The 27878-nt window shown below is 69.6% G+C and overlaps 1 protein-coding gene across 1 annotated transcript; it reads right to left on the minus strand.

The window, feature by feature from the left end:
* Nucleotides 1–2054: 2054 nt before the first annotated feature.
* KIF5A (kinesin family member 5A) lies at nt 2055–26119 on the minus strand. The gene is given in 30 exon segments (XM_075901769.1): nt 2055–3280; nt 4353–4442; nt 4673–4700; nt 4892–4974; nt 5217–5352; nt 6441–6657; nt 8898–9002; nt 9356–9427; nt 9527–9587; nt 9746–9847; nt 9964–10073; nt 10659–10726; nt 10798–10915; nt 11855–12043; nt 12662–12808; nt 13495–13701; nt 13817–13885; nt 14426–14601; nt 14767–14915; nt 16511–16659; nt 18172–18276; nt 18666–18790; nt 19292–19379; nt 19657–19712; nt 19889–19937; nt 20314–20418; nt 21560–21633; nt 21961–22017; nt 22020–22047; nt 25927–26119. Coding segments are annotated over 29 exon segments (3081 nt in total). The 5' UTR covers nt 26056–26119; the 3' UTR covers nt 2055–3280; nt 4353–4363.
* Between the last annotated feature and the right edge of the window lie 1759 nt (nt 26120–27878).

Raw genomic sequence — 27878 nt, forward strand, 5'->3', positions numbered from 1 at the left:
GGGCGGGGCAGTGGGGCGGGGGGGGATTGTTGGCGGGGGCGGGGCAGTGGGGCGGGGGGGGATTGTTGGCGGGGGCGGGGCAGTGGGGCGGGGGGGGATTGTTGGCGGGGGCGGGGCAGTGGGGCGGGGGGGGATTGTTGGCGGGGGCGGGGCAGTGGGGCTGGGGGGGGATTGAGGGCGGGGCAGTGGGGCTGGGGGGGGATTGTTGGCGGGGCGGGGCAGTGGGGCGGGGGGGGATTGTTGGCGGGGCGGGGCAGTGGGGCGGGGGCGGATTGTTGGCGGGGGCGGGGCAGTGGGGCTGGGGGGGGATTGTTGGCGGGGGCGGGGCAGTGGGGCTGGGGGGGGATTGTTGGCGGGGGCGGGGCAGTGGGGCTGGGGGGGATTGTTGGCGGGGGCGGGGCAGTGGGGGGATTGGGGGCGGGGCAGTGGGGCTGGGGGGGGATTGTTGGCGGGGGCCAGGCTGGGGGGGGTCCCTGGACAGCAGTGACTGGAGAGTAACACGGCGCCACCAGTTCCCGGGGCGGCAGGAGAGGGGGTGGGGGGCTCCTCGGGCTGTGGCTTCGGGTGGCCGCTGGGGGCCGGGGCTGGGCCCCTTGGGGGCGAGGGTCGTGGGGAGAGAGCAGGGCGGGGGGGCACGGAGGACGGCTGGGAGCGGGAGTGGGGCGAAGTCCCCTGGACAGTAACACAAGCTGGTGACGAGGGGGCTGATTCGCCAGCGCCGGAGTCTCTGTCTCTTGGGGACCCAGGCCCAGGCCGGCGCTTCGGGAAGGGGTCCCCCACATCGGGGTTAGCGGGTCGGAGAGGGGGCGACGTTCAGCGGCTGGTGTTCACGGGTTGGACGCAGCAGCGGGTTTCAAACTCCCCTTCGTGACCCGGTGGCAGAAAATTGTTCATCCCTCCGCCCAACAGAATGTGACTGGAGTGCAGGGTGGGGCTGAGGGTGGGAGCTTTGGGGTGTAGGAGGGGACTCTGGCGGGGTGGCCAGGAGGCCAGCTCCTGGTCAGCAGTGGGGGGGGGGGGAGGAGCTGCCTTAGCGCCCCCACTGAGCTCACCCTGCAGCCGCGAGACCCAGGGACTAGAGGGTTGAATGGCCCCCCAGGGACTAGAGGGCCCCCCAGGGACAAGCTCTCAACCCAGGGACTAGAGGGTTGAATGGCCCCCCAACTCTTGTGACCCTACCCAGCAGGAGCTGTAGGTAAAGGCAGGATGGTAGGGGCCACCGGCTGCAAAACCCCAAGGCGAAGGTCACGATCTCCTGCCCCTCAGGCCCCATGGATCCAGTGGGGGCTGAGGCTGGTCCCACTCCCGCAGCTGTGCCAGATCAGATCCTGCCCCTGGAGATGCCTCTGACCCCTGCCACCGCATCACATCCCAAGTGGCAGCCCCCCCAGTATTCACATCACCCCTCTGCTGCAGAGCGCTTGGGGTTCTCTCGTGAGAGCCGAGGGAGCAGAAATCAGAGCTCAGGGATGTTGCTGTGGGCTGGGCACTGGCATCACTCCCAGGGCCAAGCCCAAAACGGGCAGAAGGGGCCATGCTTGGAGCCAGGCGAATGTCTCTTCTATGGCCCACGCAGGTAGAGGCGAGCGACCGCTGGATCTGGGGTTCTTGGCAATACAAAGTGAAATGGATGCAAACCGGGTTGGGAGGAGCCTGGCTCAGGGCCGGCTGAGGCAGGGGGAAGGGGTGAGTTTTGTCCTGGCTTTGTCCTTTCAGGCAGCAAGTTCCCCGCCCCCCAACTTCAGGAGGAAGCTTGCGTGCCCCACACTGGGCGTGTGGGGTCATTTCAGCCTGGGATGGGGGTTCGACTTCCCTGCTCTTTGGTCCTCAAAAATCCCCCGCTCGGCTCGCTCCAAGGCAGGGTCAGAGGCCCGCGGGCTGGCAAAGGTGATTCCCACGGAGGAACCCCCGTTACGGACCATGCTGCTGTGCAAGGTGCTGCACACACCTGAGGCCGAAGGACGGCGCCTGCCCACCAGCGTTTCTTGCTCCTGCCTTGCGCCCGCGTCCCCCCTTCCCCCCCGCGCGCGCTCCCCAGACACCAGGGGACTCACTCGGTCTGACGTGTGTTTTATTGATTGCATTTTTTTTTTAAATAAACACTTTTTACTCCAACATGCAACGTTTGGTGTGATCTGAGCAGGGGCGGGTGGGGCCTGTGCGTTCCCATCTCTTGGGTGTGAGGCAGGGCGACCGCGCCGCTGGGCCGCTCTGGGGGCTGCGGCTGTGACGCCGTGGGAGGAGGGGGGCAGGATCTGTGCCCTCCCCTGGGACACACACACACACACGCACACACAAGCTAGAGGCGGCTGCCCACAGGCCCAGGGATCCAGAGACATGGGGGGAAACACACCGACACGGGAGTAGCAGCAGCTTCGGTTTGTTCAGACAGTGGCGGGCAAGAGGGCCTCCCGCTATATAATGGGCACAGGGGGGTGCCCCCAAGCAGACTTCATAACAATGGCAGCACCTCCCCCACTTTTAGCCCAGCATCTCTGCCCCAGGTGCCGGCTCCGAAGGGGAGCCCCGTTCCGCCCCCGTGACGCTGGGGAAGGCGTTCAGAGCGCACGTGCCCCCGGGGGAGGGGGGCAAAGGAGCAGGCAGGCCCCTGGGGCAGGAGAGGGCCCCGGGGGCAGGATGCACCGTGTGGCTCGCACACAGGGCCCCAGGCGCTGTCCCGGGCACGTCCGGCTTGCCCAGGAACGAGCCCCCTGGTGGGGCGGGCGACAGCCATTGGGGGGGTAGGAAAGAGGCCCAAGGCATTGACCTCTCCCGCTGCAGCGCCCCTACAGCCCCGCGAGGCTGCAGCTGGCACCCAAGGGTGCTCGCCTCTCCCGCTGAGAAACCAGGCTCCCTGCAGCTGGCTCTGCACAGGGCGCCCCTGGCTGGGGACACTTTCCTCCGCAGGGCCCGGTATCGCAGGGGAGGGGCAGCACCCGAGGGTGCCCCAGCTTCTGGGACCGGGGTGCAGGCTGATTGCACCGAGAGGGGTGTAAGGGGGGGGTGAGGGGTTGGCCTGGGCCCGGTGCCGGCCATTCCTCATGGCGTCTGCTTAAGGCATTTTAAAAGCAGGGCAGAGGGGCCATAACGCCAGCTCCTCTGCCGAGCCCCAACGCCACCGCGGACAGAGAGCGGGAGAGAGCGGGCGCAGCGGCTGGGGAGCGACACAGGAGACGAGAGAGCAGGACAGGCGGACGGACGGACAGACGGGGGTTAGTAGAGAGGCCCCGGGAAGCCAGAGAGCAGCATGCGGAACAGAGGCCTCAGGCCCAGTTAGAAACTAGAAGAGAAGAGGCAGGAGGTGAAATCTCAGCCTGCCCCGGACCCCAGAGACCCGCCCCGGAGGCCAGCGCTGGGCTGGGCTGGGCAGGGGGGCTGGGGAAGACCGGCTGGCCCCAGGGGTGGGCAGAGGAGAGAGGAAGCCCCCAGCAGTTTCGGGGGTCGACCCCCGGGACAGGGTTAGTGTGGGAGACAGAACAGGCAGGCGCTGGGGCAGTGCCAGCGCGGTCGGGGGGCTGCGGGAAGGTGGCGCACACAGCACTGAACAGCTTGGGGGAGCAGGAGCAGCACAGGGGGGCCCTGCGGCAGATGCCACCAGCGGAGGTCAGCCCCAGCCCGGGGTGGGGCAGTGAGGGTACTGGGGGGCAGGGGGGGATGTGGACTAGGGGTGCAGCCCAAGGTGGGGGCTCCGGGCAGGCCTGGCAGTTCGTGGGCAGCATGACCCATGGATCAGAACACAGGATATGCCCACGGGGGCGGGGGCCTGGGACCTCCCCCCACCCCTGCCCAGCCTGCCCCGTACCAGGCAGCAGCACAGCGGACGCCCAGGGCAGAGCACACGGCCCCTCAGGCTACACAGCCCTCTCGGTGCCCCGGGCACCCCACTCACCAGCAAGTGCCCCCCCCTTCCAGCTGAGCCCTCTGCTCTAGCCCCCCCCCGCCCCACCAAACCCCCCACCTGTTTGTGAACCTTTGGAAGCAAAGCTGGGGGGCTCTCCAAGGCATGCAGCAGGGGCTCCCTAACAAGGGGACAGGAGTTTAGGGGCCTGGCAGGGGCAGGGGCACGGGGCTGTACCCAGCAGGGTGGGGTGGAGGTGGGGGATGGGCACGGGGCTGTACCCAGCAGGGGGGGGGGGACGGGGCAGGGGCACAGGGCAGTACTCGGCAGAGGGCAGGGGCTCTACCTGGCAGGGCGGGGGAGGGGGGCAGGGGCACGGGGCTGTACCCAGCAGGGTGGGGGGGACAGGGCAGGGGCATGGGGCAGTACTCGGCAAGGGAGGGGGGGGCAGAGGCACAGAGCTGTACCTGGCAGTGGGGGGGGGGGGCAGAGGGCCCATGGGGGGGACACTCACCAGCTGCACTATTAGCTGGCTGCTGTTTCCTGGTGGAGGGGGAACAGCTTCGCTTGTTCGTCAGCCTGGCAGCCGCAGGGCAGCTCACTTCTGAGGGCAGAGCGAGAGCTCAGCCCTGCCCCCCCCACTCTGGCCCAGGAGGCCTCCCCCTCCCCACTGCTCCCACCCTGGGGCCTGTACCCACACCTCCCAGGGGCATGGACAACGCCCTCCCTGTGGTGCCCCCTGGCAGGGGGGCAGGGGAGAGATTCCAGCTGGGCTGGCACGGCGGGGGGGGTCCCTGGCCTCGCCCCAAACCACGCCCCAGCCCCCTGCCTCACCTGTTATCGTTGATGTCTGTAGTGTTCCCTGGAAAGGAAAGGGCTGCATCAGAGGGGTCCATCCTAGCTCCTGGGGCATCTCCGCTGGGCCACCCCCAGCCCAGACACCCCCCAGCCCCTCGGCTCAGCTGAAGCTGCAGCACCCAAAGGCTCCGGGCCCCTGGCTCCCCGGGTCTGCCCATCTGCCCGCCTCTCCCCCCTCCCCCGGGCCCCTCTCACCGTTATCCACATTCAGCTTCTGGTAGGGGACCAGGGAGCCGCCAGAGGAGCCGGTGCCGCTGCTGGACGAGGCGTTGGCAAAGCTGAGCAAGGGGAGACCCGGAGAGACGGCGCCGTGAGAACCGCAGCCCGGACAGCTGCCCATGGGAAGGCCACGGCCCAGGGCCCCGCAGCGGGGGAGAGGGGTGAATGGGGGAGCCATGCCCTAAGAGCTGGCAGTGCCGCCCCGTGGGCTGAGACATGCAGCGGGGCTGCCAGCCCCAGAGGGCAGGTACCTGGCCGGGGGTTCAGGCACCTGGGGGGCAGCCCCGTCCCTGGCACTTACTAGGCATCCGAGCCCTGCCCGTAGGCCGCCTGGTAGTTCTGGAAGAGGCTGTTGGTGTAGCTGAGGCAGTCGGCGTGGCGGGCACCGTAGGGGTTGGTGGGCGAGGCTGGGTAATGCCCAGACCGCACCGGCTTGGCTGAAAGGGAGAAATCACCGGTCATGGGGCGCCGGGAGGGGGCAGACGCAGCTTTTTCTGGCTGAACCAGGCCGGCTGGGGACAGGGATGTTAAAATGCGGTTGAGTGACTAGTCGAGGGAGTTTCCACCGACTCATCGACAGGCACGTCCGGGTTCCGCCTTTGAAAGGTACAAGAGTCCCGGCCGGACCCCCGCGGGCCTCTGGTCCGTTTCAAAGGGGGAATGCGGAACTCAGCCTGCAGGGGCCAGGGGGAGGTCCCGCTGAGTCCGGGCTGCACTGCACCCGGGTGCCTGTTTTGAAATGCACAAGAGTCCCCAGCGCCCAGGGTCAGCGGAGGACTCAGAGTCCCCAGCTGACCCCGGGCTCCACTGCCCCTTTGAAACCTGCGGAGGCAGCGTTTCAAAGGGGCAGCCATGGAGCCCGGGGTCAGCTGGGAGTCCTCAGCTGACCCCGGGCTCCACAGCCGCTGCCCCTTTGAAATGCCAGAGGGGCAGCCGCTGCACAGCTGATCCACAGATCAGCTGTGTGGTGGCTGCCCCTTTAAAACGCCGCCTTGGGGTTTCAAAGCAGCTGCCACTTTGAAGGACCCCTTCGTCCCCCCAGCTGCCTCTATCTCATAAAGGCAGGGGGGGGGGGGGAGGAGCAGGAAAATCGACTGGTCAACAGACTCTCCAATAAGCAAATGCTTCTGGGATAGTCGGTCAGGTTTTCACATCCCTACTGGGAAGCGCCCGGCCCTCAGACAGCGGGGGAGCGCCCTGCCCTTGGCTCCGGCTGCACTGGCTCAAGGGGCCGGGGGTGCCAGTCCGGAGGGGGGCGAGGGAGCCATTAAAAGGCACCGCATGGGCCCTGTCCGGCCTGCAGGACCATTTCAAAGAGCAGGCCAAAGCCTGAATTGTCGGCAAGCCCCGCCCTCCGCCGTGTGGGGGGGTGTCCGTGCCTGCTCCCATGGGAAGGGGGGGCCCCCCCGAGCTGCCCCAGCCCCCGGGCGGCGCTCACCGATCTGCGCCGTGTGGGGGGGTGTCCGTGCCTGCTCCCATGGGACGGGGGCCCCCCGAGCTGCCCCAGCCCCCGGGCGGCGCTCACCGATCTGCGCCGTGTGGCCGCGCTTGGTGGAGTTCTTGTACCGCACGGCCTCCTTGATGCGATCCACCTCCTGCTGGTAGCGCCGCTTGTCCTTCATGGCCCCTTCCTTGGCCTCCCTCAGTGCACCCTCCAGGGCCTTAACTCTCTCAGCTGTAGCCCGAAGCCGCTTCTCCAGCTTCGGAAGCTCACAGCGCAGATCTGCATTGTCACGAACCAGCTGGGGGGGCCCGAGAGACAAGGGGGCTATCAGCGGAGGCCAGAGGAGACCTCCCCCCGCCCTCCGCAGGGAGCCACGGCACGGCTAGCCCCATCTCCTCCCTTCCCCCCAGCAGCAGGCTAAGGAATTACCTGCCCTAGGGGCTGCCCCCACTGGTTTGGGGCAGGGAATGGGGGGTTGCAGCCCCTCGCGTGCCATCCGGATGTGATCCTACCCCCTCTGCTCCCTGGTCCGAAGCCCCCCAAGCTCTCAGCCTCAGCCCCCTCCTGCAGCAGGCAGTTCCACAGATCCATCCAGCCTCACAGCAGGGCAGGGATTCCCATGCACAGGGCCGCTGACAGGGCAGGGGTGGCCCAAGAAAGGGAGGCCTGTGGAATGCCAGGGGCTCCAGTGTCTGCCACCCTTCTCTCGGCCTCCACTGCTGCCCCCACCCTGCCAGCACCATGGGGTCACGGGCACCTCCCCCCGGGCTCTCTCTCCTGTGCCCACGGAGACTTGTCCAGGTTCATACCCCCCTCTCCTGCGCCCATACGTGGAGCCAGACCGGAGCCTGCCACGGGACAGACGGGGAGGGGGGCAGGTCTCTCCTTCCCCCAGGCCGACCCCGCACCCCCCAGCTCTGCCAGGCACAAGCCCCCCGCCCCGGCAGGCAGCGCCAGGGGCGTGTGGCATGCAGGTGGCGGCGGTGAGGGGAGAGCGGAAGCCGAGCGCGTGGCCGAGGGGGATGCGGAAGCGGGGAGCAAGCTGCGGCGGGGTGGAGAGGGACAGGCGCCGTCTGATGCAGCCGCCCCGGGCCAGAAAACCTTTGAGACCCTGCCGCAGAGGCCGGACCCTCCCCATCCTGGGTGCCAAGCCTCCTGGGGATTGGGAGAAAGGGGCACGGATGCTGCCAGGGGAGGGAAGGTGCCCGGGGTCCTGATGGGCACTCTCCCGGCCTCGGAGAGACCGTCCCGCCTGCGGCTGGGGAAGGGGACATGTTTGGAGGTGGGGGAGAGGTCCTGTCCCGGCTCCACCAGCAAGAGGGAGGGGCCACCTCTCGCCCCCCCAGTGAGCTCCGCAAACATTTCCGGCCAGGCCTGGCCAGCAAGCGAGCAGGCGGGAGGGGGGTACGGTACCTTGGAGACCCAGAGATCCAGCTAGGGAGAGGCAGCGAGAGGGGACACAGAGCAGTGACTCAACACAGCGCCCCCCGGGGGCAGCCCCCGCCCTGTCAGGCTCCCACGGGCCCCCAGGGGAGTGGGGCGATGGGGCAGGCAAGCAGCCCGGTCATGCCCCATCTTCTGCCCTGGCACTGCGCTACCTTCCCAAGGACCCAGCCCCGGGGGCACAGGGGGCCGGGCGGGCGCCCCCTGCTGGGTGACAGGAGCGTGACACCAACTCCGCCATGATGGGGAGACCCCCCCCCCCCAGTGAGGGGGGGATACTAAGGCGCAGTGGGAGCTGGAGACACACTGAGAATGGATGGAGATGGGCACAAGTCAGGGTGGGGGGCAAAGAAGGGGGCTCAGCAGAGCCAGACGGGGCCTGGGAGGGAGAAGAGGGGAGGGGGCTAGGCAGGGCCAGAGGGGGCTTGGGGGCGGGAGGCTTGGCGAGGCAAGATGGGGGGGAGGCAGAGCTGGGGGTGGGAAGCGCGGCCAAAGCCCACAGCAGGGCAAGCAGGCCCCAGAATGCCCCTTGTCCCCACACCCCCCAGTGCCCACTGGCCAGACTCAGCCCCACAGTGCAGCAGGCCATGGTTCCTCCTGCCCTCCCAGCAAGGGGCCCCTCAATCAGGGAAGGCAGCGAGGACCAGCGGGGTCCCCCACCCCCACCCCCAGGGCAGCCGCAGGGTGGAAGGAGGAGCAGACTCCGTGCTGGGTGCCCCACGCCCGAGGGTGCCAGGAGTCTGGCGTTCTCAGCCCAGGCGCCATGGTGAGGGTCGCTCCAAGGGGCCGGGTTGGGGGGGGGGGGCAGAGGAGGCCTCTGCAGATGCCACGGGGCCGGGGTCAGGGCACTGGGCGCTGTGGGGGGGGCATGGACTGGGCAGCGGGGGAGGGGGGCTCAGGGCGGGCGCGGAGGCTCACGAGCTGCACACGACACACGCGGATCAGAAAATACAACCAGCCGATGCAGGGGCCGGAGCCTCCCGACGGCCTGCCCGGCGCCAGGCAGCGGCGCGGGTGCCCATCCCTGCCCGTCTGCACGGCCCACCCCAGCCAGTCCCCGGCCCCGCCGGCGTCCTCCCAGTCCCGCCGCCCTACCTGTTTGTGAACCTTCGTAAGCTGCTCCAGGTTGTTCTCAAGAAAGGAAATTTTCTGCTTCTGAGAGTGGGCCCCCCCGCTGTCCTCAGGCTCCATCTCTGCGCTCTGGGGGGGGCACAGGGCATCAGCTGGCAGGGGGGAGCTCTATGTGGGGCCTGGCACCGGCTCGGCGGGCACGGAGCTGGGGTAGCCAGGGGTGGGGGACCCAGCACCCGCTTCGGGGACAGAGGCAGGGCAGAGCTGGGCAGGGAGGGTCGGCGCCAGCTGGAGGTGCGGGGCCGGGGGCACAGGGCCGGGCTGGGGGGCAGAGGCAGGGCAGAGCTGGGCAGGGAGGGTCGGCGCCAGCTGGAAGTGCGGGGCCAGGGGCACAGGGCCGGGCTGGGGGGCAGAGGCAGGGCAGAGCTGGGCCGGAGGGGTGGGGGGGGCCGGGCCACGGGGGCAGGGCCAGGCTCACTCACTTTCTTGACTCGAGTTGTGACGTCTTGAACAAAAAGCTTGCGCAGGTTGTGGAGGGTCTGGAGTTCCCGGGCCTGGGGCAGAGACAGACGGACGGACGGAGCTGAGCTCAGGACGCCCCCCTCCTGCCCCCCCCACAGCCTCCTGGCTTCAGGGAGCTCCCCGAAACTTACCACAGTCTCCTCCAGCCCCTTGAGGTCCTGCTTCGACTGCTCGTGGCGCTCGTACAGAAATCTGGGGGCAGAGACGGGATCAGGCCTCGGCCGGGAGCACAACCCACCGCCTGGGGGGGCTTCATGTGGGCCCTGTGGGCTGGGCCCTCAGCCCTGGGCCTGGGGAGAGGGGGCCCTGGTGCGGGGGAGGGGAGATCTCGGTCCCGGGGGGGGGCTCACGTCAGCTCCTGCAGTTTGATGGTTTTCTCCTGCTCCTCGCTCTTGAGTTTCTCGTAGTCGGCCCGGAGTTGCTCCAGCTCCAGCTGCAGCTTCTGGTTCAGGCTGCGGCGGGACGGACAGACAGAGCCGGTCAGTGCCGGGGCCCCGTCCGGCCCCTCCCCCACCTAGGACACCCCCTCCCCCATGGGGGGGGGGGAGGGCGGGCACGGCTCACTCACTCCTGCAGCTCGTCGATGACTTTCTGCTTCTCGTTGATCTCGTCCCGCAGCCGCGCCAGCTGCTTGTGGTGGGCTTCCCGGTGCCCCTCCAGCTGCAGCTCCAGGGCCTTCTGCATGACAGGCGTTAGCACCAGCCCCGCCCAGGGGCCCCAAACCGCCCCGCCCAGGGGCCCATCCCAGGGACCCCAAACTGCCCCACCCAGGGGCCCCAGAGCCAGCCACCGGGCCCCATCCCAGGGGCCCCAAACCGCCCCGCCAGGCCCCAGAGCCAGCCGCCAGCGCCGGGCCCCACCCCAGGGACCCCAAACTGCCCCACCCCGGGGCGCATATCTTCTTCTATTGGAATCTCCACCCCAAACCCCTCCCATATCCCACCCAGCCAGCCCTAGGGGGCCCGGACCTTCCCCCTCTTCGCTGAGTCCCTGGATTCCTCTCTACAGGCTTCACTCCCCACTGGGCTCCCCACCCGGTTCGGCCCCTCACCCTGCCACCATGCCCCTGCCCCTACCCTAGAGCCCCACGTCCCCCCCATTGGGCTCTACCCCCCCATTCTGGGCTCACTGCACCCCCAGATGGTTATCGCGCTCCTCCAGCGAGTGGGCCATGCATCGGGGGCGGGGGGCCGGGGGAGGTAGCCCCAGAGAGGGCAGAGAACCACCCTTCCCCTCCCTGCACAGAGCCGGGCTGGGCCCCACCTTGACCTCGTCAGCGTCCTGGATCAGGTTCTGCTCCTTGTCCTTCCGGGCCACCTCGTGCACGGTCTCTGTGGGGCCGGGAGCAGAGGGTCAGGGGAGGCCGCCCCACAGGCCCTGCCCCCCAACGCCCCACACGCACCTTGGGCCTGCAGCTTGGCCAGCTCCTCGCTCAGCGCGTCGTACGACTCCTCCAGGTGCCGCTTCTTCAGCTCCACGCTCTGCATGTACTCGGTGAGCGACCGGATCTTGGCCTCGTGCTGCGGGGAGAGGGGCCCTGAGCTCCCAGGCGGCCCCGGCCCCCCCACGGCCAGCCCAGTCCCCCCGGCCTCGGCCCCCCCACGGCCAGCCCAGTCCCCTCGGCCCCAGCTCCCCCACGGCCCCAGCCCCCCCACGGCCAGCCCAGTCCCCCTCGGCCCCAGCCCCATTCCCACAGTTCTGTCACACCTGGTCCCCCCACCCCCAGCCCCCCCACATCCAGCCCCAGCCCCACAGCCCCACCACACCCAGCCTCATCCCCTCAGCCCCACGGCCCCAGCCCCACCACATCCAGGCCCATCCCCATCACACCTGGCCGACCATCCCAGCCCCATTCCCACAGTCTCATCACACCTGGCCCCACAGCCCTAGACCCATCACACCCGGCCTACACCTCTGGCCCTAGACCCTCGGTTCCACCATGCCCTGCCCCACAGTCCCAGCCCCAGCTCCTTGGTCCCACCGTGCCCTGCCCCGGGGCCCCATGACACCCATGTGACATGGCAGGAGTTGGATTCACTCTGCTCGCTTTGTTCCGTTGTGTGGGATTTCTGCTGTCCTGGGCTGTTCTGCAAAAACCCTGGGCGTGTGCCTCAGTTTCCCTGGGCACTGCACTGGTGCCCGGCTGGGAGGGGGGTGTCCGCTGGGACCCACTGAGGGAGGCTGCCCCAGCCCAGCAGGGACCCAATGGCCCGGCTCTCTGTAACCCTCGGCAACACTCCCAGCCCCTGCTCCGACGCCTGCCCCAGAACCAGCCCCACGGCCTTGGCCCCAGCCCCATCCCACTCAGCCCCCGCCCAGGGGCCAGCCCCACGGCCCCCAGCAAGGCAACCCACAATGCAATGGCCCCCAGCCGCAGCCAGGGCCCCCCACAGCCTGCCTCGGTGCCCGCGCCCCACGAACCTCGGCTCCGCCCCCCGCCCGCCTGGCTCCGCCCCCACCTGGGAGATGAGCAGCTGGCAGGCGGCCAGCTCCCGGCCCGTCACGGCCATCTTGCGCTGGCACTCGACCTGCAGCGCCTCCAGCTGGCGGCACCGCTTCACCACCGCCTTCACCTCCGCCTTGATCTTGCTGATGTAGAGCCGGGCGACCGTGAACTCCTCCTCGATGGCCCCGCTGATCTCCACCGGCTGGGGGGAGGGGAGTGAGAGCCGCCCTCCGTCCCCCCCATGTCCCCCCCCGCTGATCTCCACCGGCTGGGGGGAGGGGAGTGAGAGCCGCCCTCCGTCCCCCCCATGTCCCCCCCCGCTGATCTCCACCGGCTGGGGGGAGGGGAGTGAGAGCCGCCCTCCGTCCCCCCCATGTCCCCCCCCGCTGATCTCCACCGGCTGGGGGGAGGGGAGTGAGAGCCGCCCTCCGTCCCCCCCATACCCCCCCCGCTGATCTCCACCGGCTGGGGGGAGGGGAGTGAGAGCCGCCCTCCGTCCCCCCTTGTCCCCCCCGCTGATCTCCACCGGCTGGGGGGAGGGGAGTGAGAGCCGCCCTCCGTCCCCCCCATGTCCCCCCCCCGCTGATCTCCACCGGCTGGGGGGAGGGGAGTGAGAGCCGCCCTCCGTCCCCTGTCCGCCCCCCACCAACCAGTTCATTCCCCCCCACACTGATCCCCACAAACCAGGGGGGAGCAAAGAGCTGCCCTCCATCTGCGTCCTCCCTCCCTCGCCCCACTTCATCCCCCTCCCTTCCCCCACCCCACTGATCTCCACCAGGCTGAGGGCTAAGAGCTGCCCCCCACCCCCACCCCCACTCACCAGCTTGATCTCCCCGTTGCCCACGATGACGCTAAACTCGCTCAGGTCCTTCATGAGCCCGTTCAGCACCTCGGCCCCCCGCTTCCGCTGCCGGCTGCCCAGCTCCTGCAGCCGCTGCAGCTCCGACTCCAGGGCCAGCAGGGTGCTCTGGGGGGGCAGGGGGGGAGCAGCTCAGAACCCAGCACAGGCCCCACCCCCCACGTGCCCGGCCCCGCCCTCCCAAGCCAGGCCCCACCCCCCACATGCCCGGCCCCGCCCTCCCAAGCCAGGCCCCACCCCCCACATGCCCGGCCCCGCCCTCCCAAGACAGGCCCCACCCCCCACATGCCCGGCCCCGCCCTCCCAAGCCAGGCCCCACCCCTCACATGCCTGGCCCCCCCAGCCAGGCCCCGCCCCCCCACATGCCTGGCCCCGCCCTCCCAAGCCAGGCCCCACCCCTCCAAGCCAGGCCCCACCCCCCACATGCCCAGCCCCGCCCTCCCAAGACAGGCCCCACCCCCCACATGCCCGGCCCCGCCCTCCCAAGCCAGGCCCCACCCCCCACATGCCTGGCCCCGCCCTCCCAAGCCAGGCCCCGCCCCCCCAAATGCCCGGCCCCGCCCCCCCAAATGCCTGGCCCCACCCCCCACATGCCTGGTCCCGCCCCCAGCCAGGCCCCACCCCCCACATGCCTGGCCCCGCCCCCCCAAGCCAGGCCCCACCCCCCCCACATGCCTGGCCCCGCCTTCCCAAGCCAGGCCCCACCCCCACATGCCTGGCCCCGCCCCCAAGCCAGGCCCTACCCCCCACATGCCTGGCCCCGCCCTCCCAAGCCTGGCCCCGCCCCTGCTCACCACTTTCTGGCCCAGCTCATCCACCAGCAGCTGGTTCTGTTGGCCCTTCTCCTCCGCCTCCTGGGCCTTCTGGTCGTAGTTGAGGGCCAGCTCCTCCAGCGCCTGCAGCACCTCCCGCACCTCCTCCTTGGCCGCCTCGTTCTCCGCCTGCAGGCGGCTCAGCTCCCGCTGCACCCGCTCGCTGTCCCCCCGCGTGGACACCAGCAGCTGGGGGGGCAGAGCCGGTGAGGGGCTGCTGGGGGGCCCACACTTGACCCACCCGCCCCCGGCCAGCCTGCCTCAGCCACCCGCCCCCCTGCCGCCCCCTGCCCCGCCCTCTTACCTCCTCCTGCTCCAGCATCTGCTGGGAGAGCTTCTCCATCAGCTGGCTCTGCTGGTTGATTTCCTCATCCTGGGGCCAGGAGACAGGGGAGGGTCAGCGCCGCCCGTCCCCCCAGCGCAGGGGGCAAGAGAGGGGCTTGCTGGCCTGCTCTGGCTGGAGAGGGTGGCAGTGGGCACTGGGGGGAGAGGGGGAGCGTGCAGCGGCAGGGGGCACTGGCATGGGAGGGGGGTGCAGCAACAGGCAGAGGGGAGGGAAGCAGGGGGTACCGGGGCGGGGCACGTGGCAGCAGGGCGGGGGGGCACTGGACACAGTGGGGGTCACGCAGTGGAAGGGGGCACCGGGCCAGGAGGGGGGAGTGCAGCAGCATGGGGGCACTGGGGTGGGAGGGGGGTACACAGTGGGCACCAGGGGGCACCGGGGCGGGAGGGGGGTGCACAGCGGGCACCAGGGGTCACCGGGGCGGGAGGGGGGTGTACGGCAGGCACGAGGGGGCACTGGGGTGGGAGGGGGGCACATGGTGGCAGGGGGCACCGGGGCGGGAGGAGGGCACATGGCGGCAGGGGGCACTGGGGCGGGAGGGGGGTGCACGGCAGGCACCAGGGGGCTGACCTTGTCATCCAGCTGCTTGTACAGCTTGCGGATCTCCTCCTCGTACTTGCGCCGCTCTTCCTCCGAGATGCGGATGACGATGGAGGAGGAGTTGTCGTTGACGGGCGTCTCGTCACGGGCGTCGGGCACCGGCTTCTCCTCCTCGCTCAGCTGCTCCGTCTCCGGCACGTTCTCCCCTGGGGCGGAGGGGGCAGGGTAACCCCCGGAGCCATCTCAGGGACCCCCCCACCGGTCCCCAGGGACAGCCAGAAACTCAGCCCTGGAGAACCGAGCCCTCTCCCCACCTGGCAGGCCGAGCTCCCCATCCCCACCGGACGCCTGGGCCCCCAGCCCGGCCTCACCGTTCCTCCAGCGGCTCAGCTCAGCCTCCAGCTTCCCAATCGTGTCCTTCAGCGTCTTGTTCTTCTCCTTCTCCTTCTCGTACTTCTTCTTCCACTGCTCGGCCGTCAGCTCCAGGTTCACCGACGCCGTGTTCTTGATGGTCTTGGCCCTGGGGAGGGGCGGGGAGCCTTTCACGGGGGCCCCATGAAACAGCCCCGCCCCCGCCAGCCCAGCCTTCCCCCCCAGCGCAGCACCCCAGGGACAGCGCTCCGGGGAGCTGGATCCTCCGCTGAGGTGCTGCCCCCACACCCCCCCTCCAGCGCTCCCTGGCTCTGCCCCCGCCCTGGATCCAGGCCCCCCCACCGGCCTTGAGAGCCGAGCCGCCCCAGGCCAGCTCTCACCATCTCCTGGCCAGCACCCACCCCCCAGCTCCTGAGCAGGGTCAGGGCCACTTGGGGACCCCATCCGGGACAGGGTGACTAGGACTGGCTGGCGGATCCAGCCTGTTGCTCTGGGCCCATCCTCGGGGGGGGGGGGGGGGGGGGGGGAGATTCACAGTGCCAGCACAGTGGGTAGGGGACCCTCGGAGGGGACCCCATGGAGGGACAAGGCAGTGCCATGGGGAGGGGATCCTGGGGGGGTCAGGCAGTGGGTAGCGCCATGGGGAGGGGATCCTGGGGGGGTCAGGCAGTGGGTAGCGCCATGGAGAGGGGACCCCTGGGGGGGCAGGTGGGCAGCGCCATGGGGAGGAGACCCCTGGGGGGGCAGGGAGCGGGCAGCGCCATGGGGAGGAGACCCCTGGGGGGGGCAGGGAGCGGGCAGCGCCATGGGGAAGGGACCCCGGGGGGGGGCAGGCAGCGGGCAGCGCCATGGGGAGGGGACCCCCGGGGGGGGCAGGCAGCGGGCAGCGCCATGGAGAGGGGACCCCGGGGGGGGCAGGGAGCAGGTAGCGCCATGGAGAGGGGACCCCGGGGGGGGGCAGGGAGCGCCATGGAGAGGGGACCCCCGGGGGGGGCAGGGAGCGGGCAGCGCCATGGAGAGGGGACCCCGGGGGGGGCAGGGAGCGGGCAGCGCCATGGAGAGGGGACCCCGGGGGGGCAGGGAGCGCCATGGAGAGGGGACCCCCGGGGGGGGCAGGGAGCGCCATGGAGAGGGGACCCCGGGGGGGGGGCAGGGAGCGCCATGGGGAGGGGACCCCGGGGGGGGCAGGGAGCGGGCAGCGCCATGGGGGGAGGACCCCGGGGGGGGCAGGGAGCGGGCAGCGCCATGGGGAGGAGACCCCTGGGGGGGGCAGGGAGCGGGCAGCGCCATGGGGAGGGGACCCCGGGGGGGGGCAGGCAGCGGGCAGCGCCATGGAGAGGGGACCCCGGGGGGGGCAGGGAGCGCCATGGAGAGGGGACCCCGGGGGGGGGCAGGGAGCGCCATGGAGAGGGGACCCCGGGGGGGGGGCAGGGAGCGCCATGGAGAGGGGACCCTGGGGGGGGGCAGGGAGCGCCATGGAGAGGGGACCCTGGGGGGGGGCAGGGAGCGGGCAGCGCTATGGGGAGGGGACCCCGGGGGGGGGCAGGGAGCGGGCAGCGCTATGGGGAGGGGACCCCGGGGGGGGCAGGGAGCGGGCAGCGCCATGGGGGGAGGACCCCGGGGGGGGCAGGGAGCGGGCAGCGCCATGGGGGGAGGACCCCGGGGGGGGCAGGGAGCGGGCAGCGCCATGGAGAAGGGACCCCGGGGGGGGGGGGGGGCAGGAAGCGGGCGTTGCCCTGGTACCTTTGGCCGAACATGAGGGTGGATTTGGTCTCGGCGTCGTTGTAGCTGGAGGGCGAGCAGCAGATGAACATGGTCGTGCGGCAATTCCCCCCCAGCGAGTCCTGCAGGATCCGCGTCATCTTGCTGTCCCGGTAGGGCACGTAGGTCTTCTGCAAGGGGCGCAGGAGGGCGGTTATGAGGCACCGGGACAGAGCGGGGAGGGTCTGTGGCAGGTCTGTGACCACCAGCGTGCCTCAGTTTCCCCTCCACAGCATGGCAGTTCCCCTCCCACAGCGTGCTTTGCTCTCAGGCCTGGCCAGGAGACACGGGGAGGGGAGGCGACAGGCTGGCGGAGCCAGGCCGCGAACAGCGTCTCTGTGGATCCTCCCCAGACAGTCAGGCCTCAATCACGCTCGCCTGTAGCCCTCCGCAGAGACAGACCAGCCCTTCTCCGCCCCCGAGGGGCCAATGCAGCACATGCCCCACAGCCTGGGACCGGAAGGGACCCCGAGAGGGCATCAAATTCCTTCCCCAGCCCGCACGGCAGCACCAAGCACCATCTGGACCATCCCTGACAGGCGTCCGTCCAACCTGCTCTTAAACATCTCCAGGGCTGGCCATTCCACAAGCCCCGGGGCAATTTATCCTGGTGTTTCATCCCCCGGAAAGGACGTTTTTACTAACGTCCGACCTAAACCCCCCTGGCTGCAGGTTAAGCCCGTTGCTCCTTGGCCTGTCCTCAGGGCCCAAAGAGAACAATTTCCCCTCCTCCATGTGACCCCCTTTTAGATCCTTGAAAGCTGCCGTCATGTCCCCTCCGTCGTCTCTTTTCTAATCGAAACAACCCCGATTCTTTCAGCCTCCCCGCCTAGGCCAGCTCCTGTTCTCTAGACCGTCCATCATTGGTGTTGCTCTTCGCTGGACCCTCTCCAATTTCTCCACATCTTTGCTGAACTGCGGTGCCCAGAACCGGACACACGTTTCCAACGGAGGCCTGACCCGCGCCGAGCCGAGCGGCAGAATCGTCTCTTGTGTCTTGCTCACCACCCTCCTGTTCATGCCGCCCAGAATCACATTTGCTTTTTTGGCAACAGCATCACCCTGCTGACTCATCTTTAGCTTGTGGTCCACTATGACCCCTAGATCCCTCTCTGCCCGGCTCCTCCCCAGACAGTCGGGTCCCAGTCTGTAAGAGGGTTCCTCTCTACACAGAGCTCTCTGCATTTGTCCTTCTTGAACTGCATCCTGTTTTCCTCAGACCATTTTGAATGTTGACCCTGCCCTCCAAAGTACTTGCCACCCCGCCCAGCTTGGTACAAGAAGGTCATGCGGGACCGTACCAAAGGCTTTCCGAAAGATCCCACATCTACTGCTTCCACCTGGGGAAACTGAGGCACGCACAGGGCTGCATACACGTAGCTACAGAAAATTCCCCACTTTGTTTTTAGCAGACACCCAGCTCCAAGCTTGGGCTCTGGGGAGGGGGAAAGCTGGGGGGGTGGAGGCAGCCGATCGGGGGGACACAGCATGTGCCCAGCAGACCCAGTCTCCGCAGCTGTGGGACCCTCCAGCCTGTGAGCTGGTGGGAGCCCTTTTCCCTGACACCTCGGGGCAGGTGGGGCCAGTCGGGGTAAAGGGGCCTATGGGGAGAGGGAGGAGGTGCCTGGGGGGGCATCTCTCACCGTTCCCTCCGCCAGGGCTGAGATGACGTTGCCCAGAGCCGAGAGCGACTTGTTGATGTTCTTGGCCTCGTCCAGCACGGCCCCTTCGGCGCCCGTCTTGCTGACCTGCGGCGAGTGGGCGTCGGTTATGGGGGGAGAGGGGCGCCCCACCCATGCCAGGCCCGGCCCCCCAGGGCAGGAGGGACCCCCCAAGGGGGGCCGTGGCACACTTAAGGTTCGCTCCCCCCAGGGGCGCAGCTGCAGGGATGAGCCAGCGGCCCCCCGGGGGCAGGGCCTTCTCCCCCCAAGCCAGGCATCCGGGCACAGACCCCCACGCAGGATGGGGCGGTGCCTCTGGAGGACCCATAGGGGACGTCCTAGCCCTGCCTGCCCCCCCCCCCCCGCTTGCTTAGCCCCACCCACACACCTGCTCCTCCCCGCCCCTCACTCAGCCCCTCCCATACTCAGCCCCCCCCGCACACTCAACCCCCCCCCCCCCCCGCCCGCCCTGGCACCTTCTCGCTGCCAGCCAGGTCCACCAAGTAGAGCTTCCCGCTCAGCTTCTGCTCCGTCTCCATGTTCTCCTGCTTGATGTTGATGAGGAAGATGCTGTGGCTGCGGGAGCTGTGCTCGTTCATGTCTGGGGGGAGACACGGCGGGTGGGCGGAGGCACCCGGAGCCCCCCTCCTTCCCCCAGCCCCGCCCCACCAGCCCCGCCCACTGCCCGCAGCCCCACCCCCTGCCCTGCTAGCCCCACCCACCACAGCCCCACGGGTTTCACCCCATGGGCCCCCTGCCCCACCCATCCGCACAGCCCCACCCCCAGAGCCTAGTCCCCTGCCTGGTCCACGCAGCCCTGTCCACAGAGGCCCCCCCCCAACACAGAGTCCACCTGCCCCTCCCGTGCACAGAGACCCCCCAACTTTGGGCACAGCGATCCCTGCCCCCCAGGCACAGGGACCCCCACCACGTACAGGCCCCCCATGCCGGCGCCCGAGTCAGCAGGGCCCCAGCCCCTTGCGTTTCCCCCACCCCAGGGGCAGGGGCTGGTCGTGACACCAGGACTGGACCCCGCCTCATGCCAGGGCCGAGCCCCAGGGAACCCCCCCCCCCCCACAGGCTGGTGCCCCCAGCTGCTCACTGGTGACGGCCACGTGCCGGTTGGATTTGCCCTCGTCGATCACGTCCAGGATCTCCTCTGGGCTGGAGACAAAGCGCTCGGTGCAGCCCTGCGGGGGGGGGGGGGGGGGTAAGTCAGCCTCATGTGGGGGGGTCCTCACCCCCCACATCCCCTCCCCGGCCCCCCGCCTCCACACCCACCCACTCAGCACCATCTCAACCCTACGCTGCCTGATGGGGGGGCCACCACCCCCCGTAATCCCCCACCCCCCAGCCGCACAGGGCTCCCCTGCTCTGCTCCACCCCCCCCCCCCCACGCAGCAGGGGATTCTCCTGCCAGCACCTTGGCTGCTCCCTAGGGCCCCTCCCCCAACCTCGCCCCCTCACCTTGACGTAGGGCACCCGGTTCTTGTCCTCGTGCACCGACAGGTTGGTCTTGGTCACTGGGGAAAGAAAGGGCCGAGCTGGAATGGGGGGGGCGGGCAGCGGGGTCCAGGATCTCACAGGACAAACCCCCCACCTGCTTCCCCAGCTCAGCTGCTCCGGATGCAGCCATAACAGCCCCCCACCCTCGCAGGCAGCCCCCTCCCCGTACCCCCCTTCGCCGGGGGCAACTCACCATCCAGCAGATCCCGGATTTTGTCCAGGTAAATTTCAAAGTAAGAAACCTGGGAGGGGAGAGAGATGGGGCCATGTAAGCACAGAGCATGTGGGGGGAGGGTGAACGGGGGGGACCCCTACAGGGGCTCTGGGCCCCCAGTCTCCAGAAACCTTCCCATCCTGTTCCATCCCAGAGATCCCCAGAGCAGCCCCCCCCCCCCCCAGTCTTGGGCCTCCCTTAAATTCTCCCAGAGCCTGCAAGTTCCCCAGAATCCCCCAGGCCCCCCCCCCCGCCCCCAGTTCTGACCCCAGACCAGACCCCTTACCACAGCTCCCTCCTTAGGGCTGCCCCCCTGCTGTCAGCTCCCATCCCAGAGCCCCTCCTCCTGGCTCCGATCTCCAGCATCTCGGACCCCAGAGACCCGCCCCCCCGGCCCCACTCGCCTTGATGTGGAACTCCAGGTTCTCGTCCATGGCGTAGATGTGGTTGAAGATGTCACGGGCGATGCGCGGGATGATGCCCATCAGCTGGGGGTCGTGCAGCTTCCCCTGGGGCAAGGGGGGGGACAGCAGTGGGCACAGTCACCCTGGGGAGGGGGCCAGCTCCAGGCCCCCAAGCCCTCCCTCCCAGCAGCTTTTAGGGGAGGCCAAGGGGCAAATCCCCCAGCCCCTCTCCCCAAGTCCCCCTTCCCATGGGCGCCCCCCATCACCCTGTCCCCCAGCCCCCCATTCCCATGGGCACCCCCCATCACCCTGTCCCCCAGCCCCCCATTCCCATGGGCGCCCCCCATCACCCTGTCCCCCAGCCCCCCATTCCCATGGGCGCCCCCCATCACCCTGTCCCCCAGCCCCCCATTCCCATGGGCGCCCCCCATCTCCCTGTCCCCCAGCCCCCCATCCCCATGGGGGCCCCCCATCTCCCTGTCCCCCAGCCCCCCCTTCCCATGGGCGCCCCCATCTCCCTGTCCCCCAGCCCCCCATTCCCATGGGCGCCCCCCATCACCCTGTCCCCCAGCCCCCCATTCCCATGGGCGCCCCCCATCACCCTGTCCCCCAGCCCCCCATTCCCATGGGGGCCCCCCATCTCCCTGTCCCCCAGCCCCCCCATTCCCATGGGCGCCCCCCATCACCCTGTCCCCCAGCCCCCCATTCCCATGGGCGCCCCCCATCACCCTGTCCCCCAGCCCCCCATTCCCATGGGGGCCCCCCCATCTCCCTGTCCCCCAGCCCCCCATTCCCATGGGCGCCCCCCCATCACCCTGTCCCCCAGCCCCCCATTCCCATGGGCGCCCCCCCATCTCCCTGTCCCCCAGCCCCCCATTCCCATGGGCGCCCCCCATCACCCTGTCCCCCAGCCCCCCATTCCCATGGGGGCCCCCCATCTCCCTGTCCCCCAGCCCCCCATTCCCATGGGCGCCCCCATCACCCTGTCCCCCAGCCCCCCATTCCCATGGGGGCCCCCCATCTCCCTGTCCCCCAGCCCCCCATTCCCATGGGCGCCCTCATCTCCCTGTCCCCCAGCCCCCCATTCCCATGGGCGCCCCCCGTCTCCCTGTCCCCCAGGCCCTCATTCCCATGGGCGCCCCCCATCTCCCTGTCCCCCAGCCCCCCATTCCCATGGGCGCCCCCGTCTCCCTGTCCCCAGCTCCCCATTCCCATGGGGGCCCCCTCATTCCCCTGCCAGTCTCACCTCCATGGTGTGAGTCTTCCCCGACGACGTCTGCCCGTAGGCGAAGATGGTGCCGTTGTACCCGGCCAGCACGTCTGCCGGAGACAGGGCAGGTCAGTGAGAGCTCCCCCCCCCGCGGCCCCCCAACCCCTGCTGCCCCTCCCCCTGCTCCCCCATCCCATCCTGTTCCTCCCACCGACCCCCACATCCATATAATTGCCCCTCCCCCAGCACCCCCATCCTGTCCCGCTCCTGCCCGCCACACCTCTCCCCCTCCTGCCCCCCACTGCATCCTGCCCCTGCACCCCCCAACTGATCTCCCCTCCCTCCTGGACCACTGCCCCTCCCCACCTTGCAGCCAGCCCCTCCCCGCCCCTTCCCCCCAGCTAAACTCGATGTAGCGCCCCCCCCACTCCGCTCACCCTTGACGATCTGCATGGCGCAGGCATGGTACACCTGCTCCTGGGTGGTATTGGGGGGAACACGCGGTCAAAGACATAGGGCTTGCCCTGGAGGGGGGAAACAAGTGGGGGGGTCAGTCCCCAGCACCCCCCCCACAACACACAAGTTTGCCCCACGGACCCCCAGCCCAGCCAGGCAGCGTCATGGCCAGTGCTGGGATCCAACCCCCTGCCAGTCCTGCAATGCTGGGGTGTCCCCATCGCCTCAGAACCCTTCGGGTCTCCCTGCTGACTGTGAGCTGCCTCTGGCTGGGGGGGGACTCCCCCCCCCCGGTGACTGGGTCACAGGCAGGAGCTCAGGGATCCCCGGCCCGGTTCAGCAGCGCGACCCCCCCCCCACCTCCTCAGTGCTGGGGGGACGGGGGCAACAAAGAAGCGGAAGACCCAGGAACGGAGCCTGGCCCAGCCACTCGACATCTGATCCCCCCAGCCCCCGTCACCAGCCCTCTCCTGGGGGCTGAACCGGCCCCCCTCTACAGCCCTGGTTACCTGGGGGGGGCGGGGAGGGTGTTAACATTCAGCTCAATAGGAATTACACCCCCCCGCCCTGCCAGCAGGTACATGGGGGGGGTACACTGTGGGGGGGGGAGGGAAATGAGGCGGGGGGGGTCGTGGCCTCCTGAGACTAGGCCTGGTCTGGGACACACAGAGGTCAGATGGCGCCGGTTCACCCCCCCATGGAGGCAGGAGGCCAGGCCACAGCCCAGACCCAGCTCTGCCAGGACAAGATGGCAGCTCCTTGCCCCCCCCCCCCCCCCGCCAGGGCGCTTAGGGACAGAAGAGCAGAGGGACTGATCGACCCTTGGAGGGGCCAGAGCCTACCCCGATCAAGAGAGACACGGGACAGGCCAGCACCTCCCCCTCCCCCTGCCCCCCCGTTCTGCCAGCACCTCCCCCTCCCCCTGCTCCCCGCTCTGCCAGCACCTCCCCCCCCGCCCCCCGTTCTGTCAGCACCTCCCCCCTCCCCCTCCCCCTCGTTCTGCCAACACCTCCCCCTCCCCCTCGTTCTGCCAGCACCTCCCCCTCCCCCTGCCCCCCCGTTCTGCCAGCACCTCCCCCCTGCCCCCCCGTTCTGCCAGCACCTCCCCCCTCCGCCTGCCCCCCCGTTCTGCCAGCACCTCACCCCTGCCCCCTAGTCCTCTGATAGTCCAATCCCCCCGGCTCTGCCCCTCACTCCTGCCCCCGCCCCAGCCTCCTGCTAGCCCAGCCCTGGGCTTCCCCCCGCGCTCCTGGTGCCCTTTGTTCCCGACCCGCAGCCCTGCCCCGGGCTCCCCAGCCCTGCCCCACGCCCCTTCTCCCGCAGTCTGGCTCACTCCAGCGCGGTGATATCAACAGAGCCGAGCCCAGAGGGGAAGTGGCAATCCGCCTGAATGGGGCCTTGGCCGAGGCCCAGCAAACTCACCTCACTTGTGCCCTTGGGACGCAGCAGACAGAGCAGCGAGAAGCCCACGAGGGACCCGCACCAAACACCCAGCTCAGCCTGTGGGTCCCACTCCCCAGCCACTCACCGCCCCCAGCCCCATGGGCACCCCCCTCACCCCCCTCATCCCCCCATGGCTAAGAAACCCCTTGTGCCCTGGGGCAGCGGGAAGAGCCTGGGGGGGGCCAGTGATGACTGGCAGCTGCCACCGGAAGCCCCCAGCTGTTCTGGAGCCAAACGTCACAGTTCTGGTCCCAGCTCAGAAGCCGGGTCAGGAACCCAGGCATGGCCCAGCTGCCTTTGTCTGAGCCTCAGCGTGGGGCTGCGACCCCCTCCTCTCTGGCCCACGCTAGCCTCTCCCCTGCAGGGGGCACAGAGCAGGCGTGCCATTCTGCAGCCCAGCCACCAGCTCCTGTCGCCCCGGCCTGGGACTCCGTGCGCCCAGGGCTCTCCAAAGCCAGCCGCCCAGGAGCCACAACGAGCCAGGGGACGATTCAAGCAAGGCCAGTGCTGGCATAGAGCCCTCCTGCCCGCCTGGGGACCCGGGACTAGAACCTGCGACCTTCACTGCCCCATGAGCTCCAAAGCACCCAGCTGTTACTCCCTTACACAGCCTCTAGGGGGCACCAAGGGGCTGGTCCCCAAGGCAGGGCTGGCCAGACTGGTGCCACCTCCCGTCATGCACCAGGCCGGGCACTTTGGGGGTCATCACAAATCCACTCAGCCCCTTGCACTGCGTACCCAGCTGCCTTGTTATTGTAGGGTCACTGGCCGGGGCTGGGCTGTTACGGGAGGGTTGCTCCCTGGGGCGGGTTTGGTTTCAGGGTCCCCCGCGAGGGCGGCTGAGGATAAAAGCCCCAGGCTCCGACACTGCGGTGGTGGGGGCTGTGAACCAGCTGCCCCCTCCCCTGACACCCCACCCGGCCCCACCCAGACCCCAGGACTCTGGTCCAACGGGAGCCTCCAGCCTGGCGCTGCGCGGAGGGACCGGCTGCTGCAGGGCCGTCGCCAAACGCATTCGTCTGGGAGCCGCGGCCGGACCCCCGCCCAGGGGAGCAATTCCAACCAGCTGCTCCCCCTCCGCTACCGACTGCAGAGGGGGCTCCCCCCCCAGCCGCACAGGGGGAGGAAGCAGGAGACGGAGGAGGGGGGATCCGTCCTGGCGTCCGCTGGCACAATGGAGGGAGGGGCTGCAGGCTGGCATTGCTGCTGGGCGCGGGGATGGGCAGGGAAGGGCCGTTATGCGGGGAGGGGAAAGTGCAGGCGTCTCCGTTAGCTCAGCCACAACCCCCCCCCCCCCAGCTCCAGTCAGATGGCAAACGAGGGACAAAGCCAGGCAGGGACACCCCCCAGCCAGCGCACAGCCCCCCCCTTCCCAGCAACATGGGGGGGGGGGCGGAGCATCTGCTACAGCCACGTTCGGGGATGTTAGTGGGCCCGATTCTCCAGGGATTGTGCTGGGCCCCAGGTGCAAGTGGGCCCCCAGACGGCCCTGCGAGTCACAACAAGGCCTCAGCCAGCACAGGGACGGGTGGGGTGAAGGGGGGGGAATGCTGGCTACAGGAGGCAGTGTCATCTAGTGGCTAGAACCCTCATCTACCACGCAGGAGATCTGGGCTCTGGCCCCAGCTCAGCCCCTGCCCTGGGGTCATCCCCCCCATTGGTGACTCAGTTTCCCCTTCACCCTCATCTCCTCAGCCTGGGGAAGAAGGGATGGTCTCTGCTGCACCCACAGGACGGGGACCCCCCAAACCTTGATCAGGCCCTGCCCAGTATGACAGGGGACCCCGAACCCGGCCAGAGCATCTGAAACACCCCCCCCCAATACCTGCACCTACGATGCAGCCCGGCCTCAGCGCTTGGACCTCACTCCTGGCTAACCCAAAGGGCCGACCCCCAACCCCCGGCTCAGCCCTGGCTCAGCCCTCGCCCGGATTACGGCGGCCGCATGGATCTGAGGACAGCGTGCCGGGGCGTGGACACCTTGAAGTAAACAACCGGCGGGCAGGCAGCTCCCTGCGCCACTTGGGTCCCCAGGCCCAGCCAGCCCCCCAGAGGGCACCCCCACAGGGCATCTGCAGGGCACTGGGGCAGGTAGGTGCTGGCAGGCCCCAGGCCTGGCTGCAGGTAGGGCAGCGCCTTCACCTCTCACCTGGCAAGGTCGAGAGCGGATGAGACGGGGCTTGGCAGGCTAGGGAGGGACAGACAGGCAGACGGGGGGGGGTGTCAGCTGGGGACCCCCACCTGTTCCTGTTTTCTATGGGTCACGCTCCAGTAGCCAAATCCCAGCCCGGTTGGCCACACCCAGCTGTCTCCCTGGGATGGAAGCTCTGCAATGCCTCTCCCCCCCACAACAACCTGCCGGCTGATGGAGCCGGGAGGGGGGGAAGGTTGGGGAGCCCCCCCCACACACACACACTAGGCAGCCCCAGTTCTTGGCGCGCTGGGCACCGGGCCGTGCCGATGGCGCAGCGGGGGCGAGGGCTGCGGGGGGGGGGGGCACTTACCCCGAGGATGACGCTGTCGTCCCCTTGGAAGAGGGGGATGAATTTGTCCCCCCGCAGGATCTCAGCCTGGTTCAGCGGCCGGAATCGGCACAGCACCTTGATGCTGCATTCGGTGCTGGGCTCGGCCATGCTGCGCGCTGGGCTGGGGGCGATGAACCGGCACGGGGGGGCGCTGGGCTGGGGGGGGCGCTGAACCGGCACGGGGGGGCGCTGGGCTGGGGGGGGCGCTGAACCGGCACGGGGGGGCGCTGGGCTGGGGGGGGCGATGAACCGGCACGGGGGGGCGCTGAACCGGCACGGGGGGGGCGCTGAACCGGCACGGGGGGGCCGCTGGGCTGGGGGGGGCGATGAACCGGCACGGAGGGGCGCTGGGCTGGGGGGGCGCAGAACAGGCACGAATGGGTAGCTGGGATGGGGGGGCGCTGAACCGGCACGGGGGGGGGGGCGCTGGGCAGGGGGGTAGCTGGGATGGGGGGGCGCTGAACCGGCACGGGGGGGGGCGCTGGGCTGGGGGGGGCGCTGAACCGGCACGGGGGGGGGGCGCTGGGCAGGGGGGGCGCTGAACCGGCACGGGGGGGGCGCTGGGCGGGGGGGTAGCTGGGCTGGAGGGGGCTGGGGACCCTGCTCGGTCTCTGCTGCAGCCCGGGCTGCTCGGGGCGGTGCCGGGGACGCCGCTGCTGCAGACGCTCCCGCTAGTCCGGCCTCGCCGCGCCCGTGTGAGATGCGCCGGGTCCCGCTCCTGCGCCAGCCCCCGGCCCCGGCGCCCGCCGCCAGCACCGGGCTGGGCTTAGCCACGGCGCCAGCGCTTAAGGTGGAGCGGCCCAGATCGCTTAAGGTGGCCGGGCCCGGCTGGGAGCCAGCAGGCAGGGGGAGGGTAATGGAGCCGCGCCTGACACCCCCCCCGCCCCCCGTCCCTGCTCAGCTCCCGACACCCCGCCAGGCTGAGAGGGAGAGTCACCCACTTGCAGCCAGTAAACCCAGGAGTCCTGGCTCCCAGCCCTTTGCTCCGGCCACTAGACCCCACTCTCCTCCCCGAGCCCGGCAAATAACCCAGGAGTCCTGGCTCCCAGCCCCTTGCTCCGCCCACTAGACCCCACTCCCCTCCCCGAGCCCGGCAAATAACCCAGGAGTCCTGGCTCCCAGCCCCTTGCTCCGCCCACTAGACCCCACTCCCCTCCCCGAGCCAGGCAAATAACCCAGGAGTCCTGGCTCCCAGCCCTTTGCTCCGGCCACTAGACCCCACTCCCCTCCCCGAGCCCGGCAAATAACCCAGGAGTCCTGGCTCCCAGCCCTTTGCTCCGCCCACTAGACCCCACTCCCCTCCCCGAGCCAGGCAAATAACCCAGGAGTCCTGGCTCCCAGCCCTTTGCTCCAGCCACTAGACCCCACTCCCCTCCCCGAGCCAGGCAAATAACCCAGGAGTCCTGGCTCCCAGCCCTTTGCTCCGGCCACTAGACCCCACTCCCCTCCCCGAGCCAGGCAAATAACCCAGGAGTCCTGGCTCCCAGCCCCTTGCTCCGACCACTAGACCCCACTCCCCTCCAGGAGCCCAGACTCTCCCGGGACTCTAACCAGTCACCTTCCCTAGAGCCCATGAAGTCTCAAGACTGACACCCATGAGGAGGGGGTTCAGCTGGGGGACAACCGGCTGCACTGCCTGGAGGCACTTAGCTGGGCCGAAACGGCACATGCCAGAGAGGGCTGAGGCCCAAGGAGCCACACAGCCCTGGTGGGGTCCCTGGGCACCCACTGGCCGCAACCAGCCCTTCCTCTCTGCTCCTGGACAATCCGGCCCGTGCAAAGGGAGCCCATGGGGGAGAAAATCCAGGCTCCTGCAGAGCTCTTTGAGCAGGTGGCGACAGGCGGAACGGGCCCCTGCTGCTGGCTGGGAGCCAGACACCTGCATGTCGGGTGCAAGGGCCTTGTTTCTACCAGTGCAGCCCAGCAAACAG

Source organism: Pelodiscus sinensis, chromosome 19, assembly GCF_049634645.1.
Source record: "Pelodiscus sinensis isolate JC-2024 chromosome 19, ASM4963464v1, whole genome shotgun sequence".
Taxonomy (NCBI): Eukaryota; Metazoa; Chordata; order Testudines; family Trionychidae; genus Pelodiscus; species Pelodiscus sinensis.